The sequence below is a fragment of the Brienomyrus brachyistius genome, chromosome 19 (genome assembly GCF_023856365.1).
Source record: "Brienomyrus brachyistius isolate T26 chromosome 19, BBRACH_0.4, whole genome shotgun sequence".
NCBI classification, from domain to species: domain Eukaryota; kingdom Metazoa; phylum Chordata; class Actinopteri; order Osteoglossiformes; family Mormyridae; genus Brienomyrus; species Brienomyrus brachyistius.
In genome coordinates this window covers 21,454,777-21,467,123 of record NC_064551.1, presented here as the reverse complement: position 1 = coordinate 21,467,123, position 12,347 = coordinate 21,454,777, and the positions used below count along the sequence as shown (strand labels likewise).

Here is a 12,347-nt window from a genome sequence, read left to right as displayed (position 1 = left end):
TCCATTTTTTTGGCAGACAAATGTTAATTAAAATTAAACAGACCGGCTGACATCCACATTGGTGACCAGCTCAGCAGGGTGACCATCAGGAGGACCATGGAATCTGGAGTCAAATCCAGCTGATTGAAGCACAGGAAGCACGGGTAGCCCCACCCCCATCCTTACCCCTAGCTCCACCCCTATCCTCACCCCAAGCCCGCCCCCCATTTCTCCACCCCTGCAAAAAAGGAGCCTCAAACCATCATGTATTTTGGGGTTCCTGCCCAGTACATTGCAAATTTATAACCCGCCCATCAACAGTAGCCTTTGGGTGCAGCAGCTGCTTCCCCTGTCCCCGTAGGGAGTGACCTACCTCCAGCTGGCCTCTCAGCTCCTTGATGGAGGCGGAGTCCTGTGAGAGGTCCTCTCTCTGGGAGGCGTCGGCCAGCACATTGGCCGTGGTCTCCGCCTCTTGCAGCCACTTCAGGAAGCTCTCCAGCTCCATGAGGGAGCCCTGCAGATCCTTCAGCTCGCCCTCTAGTGCCACCTGCCGGTCACTGGTCCTAGTGGGAGTGTCAAGTACATTCCTTAGCATAAAAAAAAAAAAATAAGTAAATTACAGAAAAACGCTCGCCTAAGCCGGTGTTTCTCAACCTGGCCCTGGAGGTCCCCCAGACAGTCATACTCAATGGCCCAGCAGAGATGTGACTATTCTGCTGAGGCTGGGATTCAAAGCAACGAGCTTCCGATCGGAGGCTTAACCTGCTGAGCCAGACACCGCCCTCCTAGAGACAGGGCCCAGTAAGTAAACAATCAATTCGCCCGGTAAGAGGTCAGTGAAAAGGCCAATTCACCCCAGAACCATGACCCATCAGGCGTAGACCAGCGAGCTCCTGCCTGAGCCGGGCAGCAGGACAGTGTCTTCCTGTTAAGCGGCCTGTCATTTATCATTAAAAACTAATGTTAAAAGACTAAATTTAAGGGCTTAAGTTAAGGACTAAAATTAAGGTCCACGTTCCGCAGTAAGGCACCCTGACAGCAGAAGACCGATGTTCCAATCCTGGAACACAGACCCGTGTCGGGCAGTGAGGCATGTAGCTGGTTCCCAGGGGGGCCTCTTACCTGCCGAGTATGGCGTTCCACGCCTTGCTGTGAGCATCCAGCACCTCCTTCACCTTCCGGGTGTCGTCCGCCGAGTAATCGCGCAGAAGCCTGCAGGACAGCTCGCTGAAGGATATCACGGCCGACTGGCTGCCCAGGTCCTGCAGAAACGCCTGCGAGAGACCCCACATCTTAGCCCCACTTGACAAATCAGGCTCCCCGCATGTCCCTCCCATGGTTATTCTAAAACCACCTCGTAACCTGTAAATGGAATTACGCCCCGTTACAATAATATTTAAAATTGGAGCACTGGGAGAAATATTGATGGATCATCATCATCATCTTTAAGACAAAACCAGAGATGGCATAAAAGTGACACTTAAGCACCCTCTGCTGGAGACTAATGGTACTGCATCAACATCACAGAGGTTCATAAGATGTGGATAACTCGATAAGACACTGTTACAGGTGAATTGGGGGGGGGGGCATTTTACCATCCTTCATTAAAAGTAGAGTGTGCACATGCTGCAGCCAGATCCGCTTGCATTCCCCAAGACCAGACATGGGTGACAGTGAGGCTCTACCCACAATCCTCTCTTACCTTGTTGTCATTTAGCTGTTTGGTCAGGGACTCCCGGGACGGCTGCAGCAGGTTCTGCAGACGAGCCTCGTTCTGTCTAATCAAGGCTTCCACTTCTTTCCTCTGCTCCGCCCATTGGCTGCTCTGACCAATCATTTGATTCAGCTGCTGGAGGCGGGCCTCCACGCCATGCTGCGTGCTATCCCATTGGCTGCGCACCTTCTCCACTGGGAAAATAGGCAGGCCTGGTCAGAAACTGGCTACAAGTGCACTTTTCAAAACAGACTTTAAATTTTATGCTCCGTATTTCATCTTTAAGTACAGCCAAAAGGGGCACGTCACTGAAATACAGCAAAGACATGAGCAGCATCTCTCAGAACCACTCAGTCCACTAACACTTCTCTGTGATGGATGTGCGGATATCCAGGTTGGAAGTTTTGTTCTTGATATTCTGGGCCAGGGTGAAGATGTCCTCCAGCTGAGGGTGTCTCTGCTCCAGGTCGCTCTTCGTCACCTGCCGACACCGTCTTTGCGTAAGACACTTAATAAAGCCATAAAGGCCAGCGTCACTCAGGCCAAGTCATGTAACAAAATCAGGAAAGGAGAACCCGCTTGAAGCTTGAAGTTCATCTCAAAACCCTGATGAGAAGCCTCCTATACTTACAGGGAGCCATGTGAGCGTCAGGTTTGGGGCACTAGGACCACGTTGGTCACCAGAGGTGGAAAGTTAGAGTCCAGAAAGCATAAATCCAGACCAAGATTGTGTTTCAACCTCTGTGGCTGAGTTGGTAGTCAACTGACTGGTTAAACAAAAACTTTGGACTGGATTTGTACTTCCTCAACCTGTATTTCCCACCTCTGCTGGACGCCATGGACACAGATCAGTCATTCAACCCCAAAAAGTCAGTTGAATCCACTATGACAGTCTTCAGTGGGGTTGGATCGGGTCGGGTCGGGTCGGGTCAGGCCGTACCTCGAGGTGCATGGCAGTAGTCTGGATGTCCTCCACATCTCCCACGGTTGCGAGGTTGGACTTCAGTATCTGGTCTATGAGCAGCAGCCAACTGGCAAGCTCAGTGGCTCGTTCGTTGAGGTCGGCGGGGGCCACACGCTCAGCAGTTTGGGGAGCCAAGAGTTGCTGACTGGTCATCGCCACTGCTGCCAAAACATAGTCAGGCTTACAAAGGCCACTGGGGTAAATGCAGCACACAGGCCATCCCACCAGACCCTGCCAAATATCAACCCCTCCACAGCTGGATCACCCAGCACTGTGCAGACTAACACGAGTTAGCAAGTACCTAATTCAAGTCAAATACACAATGTGCAACAGCTGGAAGAATCACTGATGGTTCATCTGCTTTCTTTGATGAGCTTCCGGTTTTCTGCCTGCTCTGTGGATTACCTGAGAGGGGTTGTTCAGCTACCGGCTTCTGCATCTCCCGGACCCTCATATCAAGCACTTTCCAATCAGCTGCCAACTGCTCCACCTTGCTCTGCAAACACACAACACACACATAACGAAAAACATCCGCTTCACAAACATGCTTTGTATTACATCTTTTAGCCAGATGTTCGGTCTTCCACAGGTCAAGTCAGAGGAGGCGTGGTCACCTTCTCCTGAGGAAGCAGCTGCTGTCGCTTCTGGAGCTGGATGGACCTGGAGAGGAGGTCCTCCAGGTCTCGTCTGTGCTCCTTCATGGAGCTCTCCAGGAGCTAGGGGAACCCCACCGACATAGGTAAACACCAAGGCCCACCTTCCAGAAACAGACTGAGGACACCACACTTCAGCGGGGGCTTCACACCTGGCTCTCCTCCGGACCTCTCAGGCTGAGGGTCTGCTGCGTGACCAGCATCCAGCTGTTCAGGCGGTTCATTTTGTCCTGGAAGAGGGCGTGTCCCTGCAGCTCAGACTCCACCTCACCCACTTTGTCCAGAAGCTCCGTCGTCACCTAAACCGAGACAGAATCTTCAAATCGACAAAAGACCCGGATGATTCAGGAACGACTCCAATAAAATGCTCAACCACTCTATAGGCTGAGAGCAGCACGAACATCACGTGCTGTTGAAAGGCTAACTTCAATCCCCACTGACACGCCTGCACTAAAATGAAAGACACAGACAAAAGCATTTGTTTGAATCATACATGGCTCCAGTTCATGTTGATTGCCCTCAGCCGAGACACATGGTGCTCTCTCTCCTGGCTAGTGAGGTCCCGGGTGGCCAGGATGCGCGGCATGTTTTTATTCAGCCAGGTCAGCTGCTCGTTTCGGGCGTCCAGCTCCTCCGCCAGGGTCTGCGGGGGCACGCACCACCACACTCGCTCATCCGACAGGCGCTTTATGCTGCAATATGCTAGGCGTGCTAATAAACATAGCCAGCGAAAAATCTGTTGAACCCTCTAAAAATTCACCTGCGTATCTTTGGGTCCTAGGAGAGCTATATTAGCCAGCTGTTATGTGCACATTGCAGCGGCAAACAGCAAAGTGCATTATGGGATATAAAGGGGGCGTGGCGATATGTACATTGGCCCATTTGTCATTTTTAAGGGGATATCGGCCTTCTCTCTGGGGAAAAGCAGGGGGTTTTTGGCAGGTGATCATCCCAGTGAGGAACAAGGGTTCGAGTTCCTCACCTTAAGCTCTTTCAGGTTCTTGTCGCTGGCAGTTGGTGGCAGAGAGCGGACCGCATAGCCCGTCTGGTCCAACCACACCCTCAGCTCCTCCGTGCGCTGGCTGAGGTCCACCAGCAGGGGGTCCCCACCGGCCAACCTGGAGATTCAGTAACAAATGTAATAGAGAGAGAGAGAGAGAGAGAGACACACACACACACACACACACACACACACACACACACACACACACACACACACACAGCATTCTCTCTCTAGTAAGTCAAATTAAAACACACTTTAGAATCATAATATTTATAATGTTCTAATTATTATTTTATGGATATTTAATGGATTATTTAAGGATAAACTGGAAAACTAAGGAGAATGTCAATTCAGAGTATTTTACTTAAATCAAGATTAAGGGAATACTTATATATTGATAAATCAGCAGTATGTAGTCAAAGCACACAAACTCTGTAGAATATTACTAGGTATAATTTATAGTCTAGAGCTTTCTGCTTTGCATTAACAAAGTTTAAATTTCAATCCATAAGACATGAATACCCAAATGAACGTCTGCAATGCTCTGGCAAAGTCTGCATAGGACTCCATGACCAGAAGCTCAGCGTCAAGACCATTGGACAGAAGCAGCCGCAAATAAATTGTAGTATGGAAAGTATGGAAGAGTATGGAAAATGGGAGGCAATCATCATCATGATCATCAGCAATGTTTAGTGACATAGCACACTGATTTATGCAGCTTTTCATAATGAGAAACAGCGGTCACAGCAGAATGTGGACAAACCAGCTTCTTACTCAGCCTTCCGGTCCTGGGAATCCATAACCACTGTGTGACACCCCCCTTAAACGCACCCAAGCCTGGAGGCTCACCTGTGGTGCCGCTCCTGCACCTCCCTCTGGATGGCGCTCCATCTCCTGGTGAGGCCCTCCAGCTTCTCCTCCAGAAGGCTGCTGTCAGGGGTTGCGACCTGCTCCACGATGGCCTCGCCCGTCTGAGTCAGCTGGGTGAGCACAGGCAAGTGGCTGCGGAGGCCTTCTTCCAGGTCCTGCTCACAAACACAGGATCAAGGATCATGGGAGGAGATCTAGCTGCATGCAGGAGCTGCCTGACGTAGACAGGGGGCGCCCTCACCTCCTGCTGCACCCGGGCTTTCTCCAGGTCCAGGGCACCGTCGGGGCCCCGGGTGTCGGCCAGGGCCTGCTCCGCCTCACTTAGCCACTGGCTCAGGTCATTGAGGTCGCAGTGAAATTGGTGCCACTCCTCCACTGCGCGGTCAAAGTTCCTGCGCACATACCAATCCACCCTCATGTTTTCAACTGGATGGATTAAAATTCCAAATGCTTCTAATATTACTAATTTTTTTTTTATAAGCTTCACCACATTTTTCAAGCATATTAAAAATGTAAAAGGTGATAAAATATTCCAATCTGGAATGATTCTCCTGCACAAGAGCACATACTTTTATCAACACGTTATCACACTGGCACTAACTTGACTCAAAGGATTTTTTAATAGAACATTCTAATTCAGACTTAATCCAAAGCTCAGCAGGCAGATGAATTCTGATGAGTCTGAGAAGTAATCGATCTCAGTAAGAGCAGAGCGACGAGGCCTGGCCGTTCAGGTGTGCAGAGTTCGCTAAACCCGCGGTCAGAGAGGGTCGCTGGTGATCAGACCCAGATGCTCAGAGACCAGAGGCATCGCTGAGGAGTTTAGGGAACAGCATTCACAGCTCAGGATGCGAACACCAGCCCCAGTGTCATTAACGGACACCTGAAAATAAAGCCTTTACCTACTCTGACAACACACTATCAGGGCTGTGCCGCTGAGACACTACATCGACGGCACGAACAGCGGGACAAAATTTTACTGCTCCTCTAGCAGTCAATACCTCCCACCAGGGGAGAAGTCGATCTGTAAAATATGAGCCATCCACCTAATAAATCAGTGTAAGTTACAAAGGTGTACAAAGGGGCGGGGCTACAGGGCCCAGCTGATAGCCGATTAGCCACTAGAGTACACCCTTCCGCTGTCACTCATGATTCAAAAATATATCATTGGCTAATTAGAAGGCATCTCCGTATGAATTATGGCCTTACTTATACCCCGTATTTAAAAACTCCCATTTCTGTAAATTAAACTGATAAAGTTGTGAAAAAGGAAATGAAGTGCAGTGAGGCCGCATGCGATGAACGGGGAGGCCTCACCCTTTGCGGTCCTCATACATCCGGTTGACGCGGTCCCACTCGGCGTTCAGCTGGGACAGTGCGTCCCCGATGTGCAGCACGTCGGCACGGGACGCCTCCTGGACGGCGTCAGGGTGTCGCTCATGCAGTGTCATCACCTGCTCCTCCAGCTTCTCCAGGCTGTCCTTCACACTCTGCGACCCCGGGTGACCCCGTTACCATCGGCAACACAGCGCGTCCCTTTAATTTCATGAATCTCACAGAGCCCCCCCCCCCACCCCAGTTCCTCATTAAAAGTTCACCAAACTGCTGTGGTACAGTGTCTGGCTACCGGGGCATTTCTCTGACAGAAAACTGATCTGCTGGGATCGACCACAATTCAGCGGCGTATAAAATGCTCTAAAAGCCGGTGTAGGAGACGCGAAGCAGAGTGTGCGTCACAGCATGCCTGTTTGGAAAGACGAGCGTTCGCCTGGTACTGGGCCGCTACAGCGGACACACAGCCATCGGACACACGCCTGTCGTTCTTTGATGTCACCCTGTCGTCTACGCCCAAATGTCCCAGGGAGGTGCCCGGGCTGGACTGACTCAGAGGCTCAGCTCATTTACAGGCCGCAGATGGTGCAGAAAGGTGGAGGAGAGTTCAGAAAGGCATAGCTGAGACAAAAGGTGCCGTCCCCACCATGAGAGGCCCGTTCCAATCTGGGAAGTGTCTAGATTCTAACGACTTTTCCATTAGTACCAGTGTCTTCTCGCTCTACAGCACCGACTTATCCCACATCATACTCTTGGTCGCCATCTTGGATGTCTGACCCAGATGGGAAAAGGACACAGATAGAACTGAGCCGGCCAACCCTCTCTGTCACTGCCCCACCACGGGAACCAAACCCATCTTCTGACCAGCAAGCGAGAAGCCAGGTCACTGTCGGTAGTTAAGATGCCCTCACACTCACAGCACAGAGGCAAAGATAACTACACCATCTAACCACTCAGGTAAAAACAAAAAAAATGCATCCAACAAAAAAAAGCATGTAGGCCAACCTTGAGCGCGTCTTCCTGGGAGGAGAAGTCCTCGTAAAGCCCGCTACTCAGCTCCGAGGAGTTGAGCAGCAATTCGATGTCGGCCATTGCCAGCAGAGCCTTGTTGATGTCCAGAAGGTAGTCGGAGGGCAGGAGGGAGGGGGCCCTCTGCAGCTCGCTGTCCACCATGTCCTCAGTCCTCCGCTTCGGAGGAGCCTCCAGGGGTCGCTCCACCCAGCTGAGGGTCACCTGCTGTGAAACCGGCTCAGCCTGGCGCTCTCTCACTGCACGCAGCTCCTGAAAGATCAAAGTACTCAGACCGTCTATGTAAGGACTCTACGGCCTTTACGCCTTTTTAAAAACTGGGAACCATTAAATGAAAACAAATTGGGACTCCCTACCATTAACGTGGCACAACATTCTCCTAGTATAAAGTAACTTGTATTACTCCATATGTGTTACTGCCCCTCACAGGCTGACTGAGGTACGTCCTGCAAGCAAAGGTTCTACCTCGATGTGGACGTTCTACAGGTCCTTGAGGAAATGTCCTCTCTTAAAGAAGCACGACCACAAGGTCTGATCTCCATGGGGAACGTGTACCAGAACATTCCACAGAGCTCCTTTGACTGTCAGTGACTCTCACCTGTAGGCCGGTGTAGCGTGTCTGCAGCCGGAGCAGCCGTCTGCGCAGCTCGTCCTTGCCGTCCCCGGTCATCTGCAGGAGGATCAGCTCGCCGCTCCGCAGCACCTCCTCCACCCGTACCTTCTCCTCGTCCATCTGTGGGGGGGTGAGGCATCATTCTGAAGTTACCAAGAGCTAACTGCTTGCATTACAGAGATCCTCCCGTCCCAGTCATTTAAAAGCCCTGCACAGGAGCAGCCATGGCAACACTGAAGTCTAACACTTCTAGCCATGGACCATGAGTGTCTCTAAGGGTTAAGCTGAGCCCAGCACTGGCCTCTCCATTCAGCTTCTGAGGCAACTAACAGGGGTCAGAATCAAGCGCTGAATTTTAAGAAACGGCCTGGAGGTAAGAATGCAGTGGAATCACACGTCCCGGAGACTAACGCCAGCTTAGAAACCAAGTTAGTTCTCAAGTGTCAAATACAAAAGACAACCACTATTCGCGGGCAGCTTGCAGATCAGCAGGTTTGCATGCTGTGCCTATGATCAGAAGTGCGCTGGTTCAAATCCCAAGGTTGTAGTGATTTGACCGCTAGGCCCCTGAGCGCCAATTGCTTCAGAAACTGTCTGGCCTGCTTTCTTCGGATAAGAGCATCTGGTAAATAATAAATCGTTGCTCTTGAACAAAATATGACAGGAGCCTCATCCTCCACTGAGCATTTCAACAGTTCTGCAAATTCCAACTTTAGATAAGTGCGCGTTCTAACCGTGCACATCACTGCACACACGGTGTCATTTTCAATATCAAAAGCTTAATGGTGCATGGTAATTAATGCGAATACTACCCACGTTGCCTGCTGCATAATGCGATTTCACCCGTAAGTTACGACCGAGCACTTCAGCTTGAATAACACGGCCGGATAAAGTGAAGCATTTCAGCTACTCAGCGGGCACTTCCATCAGGAGCCTTTACCGGCTCTCCTCCGCCGACGTCAACGTCTGGAAAAGTGGATTTCTCCATTACTTGGGAGGATGTGCCCCTATCGGTATCCTGACCGGAAATCTATTGCGTTTATTTCTTACCACGCTCTCAAGCTAGACGCCATCCAGCTGCAGCACCGCAGAGGTAAAACAAACCAGATTTTGTCAGTTTATGACTATTTAATCCCTGACGCTTGTTAAATTTTTAATGCTCCTGTTCAGGATTAAGTTTTGTGGTTGTTTAAAAGCCTGTTTAAAATAATAATATTAAAATAAATAAATAAACACAAACATGCCGTGGCCTGCAAGAACCACATCTGAGAATTAAACTGCTGATTACACCAACCGCAGCCGCGGCCTGTGTACCCCCCCCCCCCCCCCCCAGAAGCCCTCACCTTCTCGTCATCCTGGGCCAGAAGTTGCACGTACTCGCCCTGGGGATCGAGTGCATCCAGGCTGGCCATCAGCTCCTCCTCAAGGTCCTGCAGCTGCCTGGCGGTTACAGCCCCTGGTGCCAGAAGCTTCTGAGGCTGCGGATTCACCTGGACCACAGGCTCCAAGGTCGTGGACATCTGCAGGCAAGAGACAAGTCAGAAGGTGGCGCTGTGGTTAAGGAGCTGAGCCGATGAGGCACGGTGCTGCTCCTGGGTTCTGAATAAAGAGGATCTTCTGCATAATGAACAAATAAAAATTTGGGTCATTTTCCACACCAAATAACAGAATGAAACCCCAGAAATCTTCATGATGGTCCTTCTACTGAGGTGAGTCAAACGCCACTGGACCCCTTCTTTTATTTCTACGTCACTGGAGCACCCTCCCCTGCCTCAACACCCACCTTGGCAGCCTTGATGTGCTGGGAGACCTTGTCGAAGTTACGGTTGAGCTCGGCCAGCTTGGGCTCCACCACCTCTCTGCAGGCCGGTCCACGGCCGCTCATGAGGATGACGGCCTGGTCCCTCACGCTGTCCACCCTCAGGCTGATGTCCTCCAGCTCCACCAGCAAGTTCTAGGTATCGCGGGGGTGGGAGAGCACAGTGATCACACCAATCAGATCACTTCCACCCGGCCCCCCGAGCAAGCGAAGATGTGTACTCCACCTCCTCACCTTAAGAACCTCCTCCTTCTCAGAGGGTGCGAGCTTCTCAGTCTCATCCAAGAGGATCTCAGTCTGGTACAGCCAGGTGCTGATGTGGGCCAGGTTCTCATCAAAGATCTCCATTTCATTTCTGTGGCTCTGCAACACGCAACACCATCACTGTGTAAGTGACTGGCACCGGGCCCAAAAATCGGTGGGGACTACATCCAACCTGCATCTCGTCTGCCATTAAGGATTTACAGTTTCACAAAGACATTCACACAAAGACATCATGCAACACAACTGCCGTCTTCATCCAGCTTTCAGTGTTAAGCATTTCAAAATGGGATGCAAAAAAAACAAAAATACTCCATTCACTCAAAATTCAGGACACAGATTTTTTTAAACTGTTTCCATTCTAACTTTTTTGAAGTGTGACTTGCAGTGCATCTTTCCGAAGTACACAGGAGATGAAAATATATAAAAAATATATTTATCCTACAAACGGCAAAACACACTGGCGCTGAACGTGACCACACTCTTCAAAATGACCAAACAAACAGCCTGGTGAGAACAACTAGGAGGCGCAGGATGTTTTCAATGCAGCACACACATACCGAGAATAGCAAATAGCGTCGCTGAGCCGGCGCCAATTCTGTGACTCTTATCTGAAGCATACAGCCAGCTTTAAGGTTACCAGTAGGCCGTCAAGACGACGTACCACGGTATCTGGCATTTCAACGGTATTTTCAAAAATAAAGTCATTCTGGTAGACGATTACCACAATACCACCCAAACCTAGTTAACAGTCACTGTCAGTACAAAGCCATGCACTGCAAAGACACTCGTCTGTCTGCCAACCGTCCACTGCCCGGTCAGTCATCGGGAAAACGGGACTCATGACAGAAATCTGACGCCATGTTCATTCTAATGCATTTTTAACATATAAATGTTGTATTACCAACGGGCCATTTCAAACATCTCATTGCCTTAAGCACAAATCCATGCTCAGCACGGCTGGAAGAAGGTTAATTGGAAACATTTCGCTCTGAACAGCATTCTCCTGCTTTTAAATTTTACACGCTAAAGCAGCTCAGCATTTAGCACCGGAGTCTGACGGAAAATGACTTAAAAATAACATTTGGCTGAAATGTTCCGCTTTTCATATTAAAACAAAGCTTGTTAAAATCACCTCACCGCAAGGCTTTAACATGAACATACCTACTGCAGCATAACTGCACTCACCGGCACAGTGGTTCATTTAGACTTTTTTTTTTTTAATTACACTTTTAAAAAATACACATTTAAATATGCTGAAAAACTCACATTTCGAATGCTAATTAAACAGCATTATGTTGCTCCGGGTGACACACTAATGCACCCAGATTTTCATGCAGGGCGTCTCAGATGTTAGACTTTGGTTTCTGGTTACTCAGGGTTTAGTCAAGTTTCTCAGCCTAAAACGAATCCTTCTGGCTATAGTGTCCGTATCAACAGATGTAGCCGAAAAACCATGTATTACCGAGCCTCCTCAGCACTGCACACAGTGCTGGTTATAAAAAAAAATGCTAATGTTTCATTTCAGGGAAATTAAATAATCTATTTTACTTCTAATTAAATCCTGGGATTTAACATAATATTCCCATAGCCTCTCACAGCATCTCGGTGGATCTGAACCGGCGTTCCGGGTGACCTCTGCTTTCTGCCCAACCCTGATCGAACATCCAGCCTGATCTCCTCACCCAGGACCAACACCTTATAACCATTCAAGGGCTCCAGTAAGGCAGGCTTCAAACCCACCAGCACGCTGCTCAGCCAGTCCTCTGCCAGGGTGCGAACCCGCGCCCAGCTGGCGTTCAGCAGGCAGAGCCCCTCCTCCAGCTCCGTCTCACTCCCTTCCACCAGTGACTGCAGGGCGGCGCTACACTCCGTCACGCTGCGTAGTTCCCCCTCCTGCCGCTCCAGCTCCTTCAGCAGCCCCTGAGGAGGGTGAGAGATGCATGATTAAAAATTGGGAATTAATGTCAGGATGGGGAGCAGGATATCTGGCACTTAGCTTAGCATCACATCCACAGAACTGAATAATGATCCAAGAGAACAGTTTTGGTCTCGTAACATTTCCTGCAATACAACTTATAATGCACAACAATGTCCTAGTAAAGGGTAA

At 49.9% G+C, this 12,347-nt stretch overlaps 1 protein-coding gene across 5 annotated transcripts in view; it reads right to left on the bottom strand.

The window, feature by feature from the left end:
- utrn (utrophin) overlaps positions 1–12,347 on the bottom strand; it is a 112,782-nt gene that overhangs the window by 60,594 nt on the left and 39,841 nt on the right. For 3 of the 5 annotated variants that reach the window (XM_048986598.1, XM_048986595.1, XM_048986593.1), the window contains 19 exons: positions 11,981–12,160; positions 10,211–10,339; positions 9,941–10,111; positions 9,501–9,677; positions 8,143–8,277; positions 7,521–7,796; positions 6,501–6,673; positions 5,425–5,575; positions 5,163–5,338; positions 4,293–4,428; positions 3,804–3,953; positions 3,463–3,609; positions 3,272–3,373; positions 3,063–3,153; positions 2,634–2,818; positions 2,057–2,174; positions 1,682–1,887; positions 1,102–1,253; positions 353–542 (listed from right to left, as the gene is read on the bottom strand). In XM_048986598.1, the coding sequence (XP_048842555.1) occupies positions 353–542; positions 1,102–1,253; positions 1,682–1,887; positions 2,057–2,174; positions 2,634–2,818; positions 3,063–3,153; positions 3,272–3,373; positions 3,463–3,609; positions 3,804–3,953; positions 4,293–4,428; positions 5,163–5,338; positions 5,425–5,575; positions 6,501–6,673; positions 7,521–7,796; positions 8,143–8,277; positions 9,501–9,677; positions 9,941–10,111; positions 10,211–10,339; positions 11,981–12,160 (3,045 nt within the window). The remainder of the gene's footprint in view (positions 1–352; positions 543–1,101; positions 1,254–1,681; positions 1,888–2,056; positions 2,175–2,633; positions 2,819–3,062; positions 3,154–3,271; positions 3,374–3,462; positions 3,610–3,803; positions 3,954–4,292; positions 4,429–5,162; positions 5,339–5,424; positions 5,576–6,500; positions 6,674–7,520; positions 7,797–8,142; positions 8,278–9,500; positions 9,678–9,940; positions 10,112–10,210; positions 10,340–11,980; positions 12,161–12,347) is intronic. The other 2 variants (XM_048986594.1, XM_048986596.1) reach the window with 2 other exon arrangements.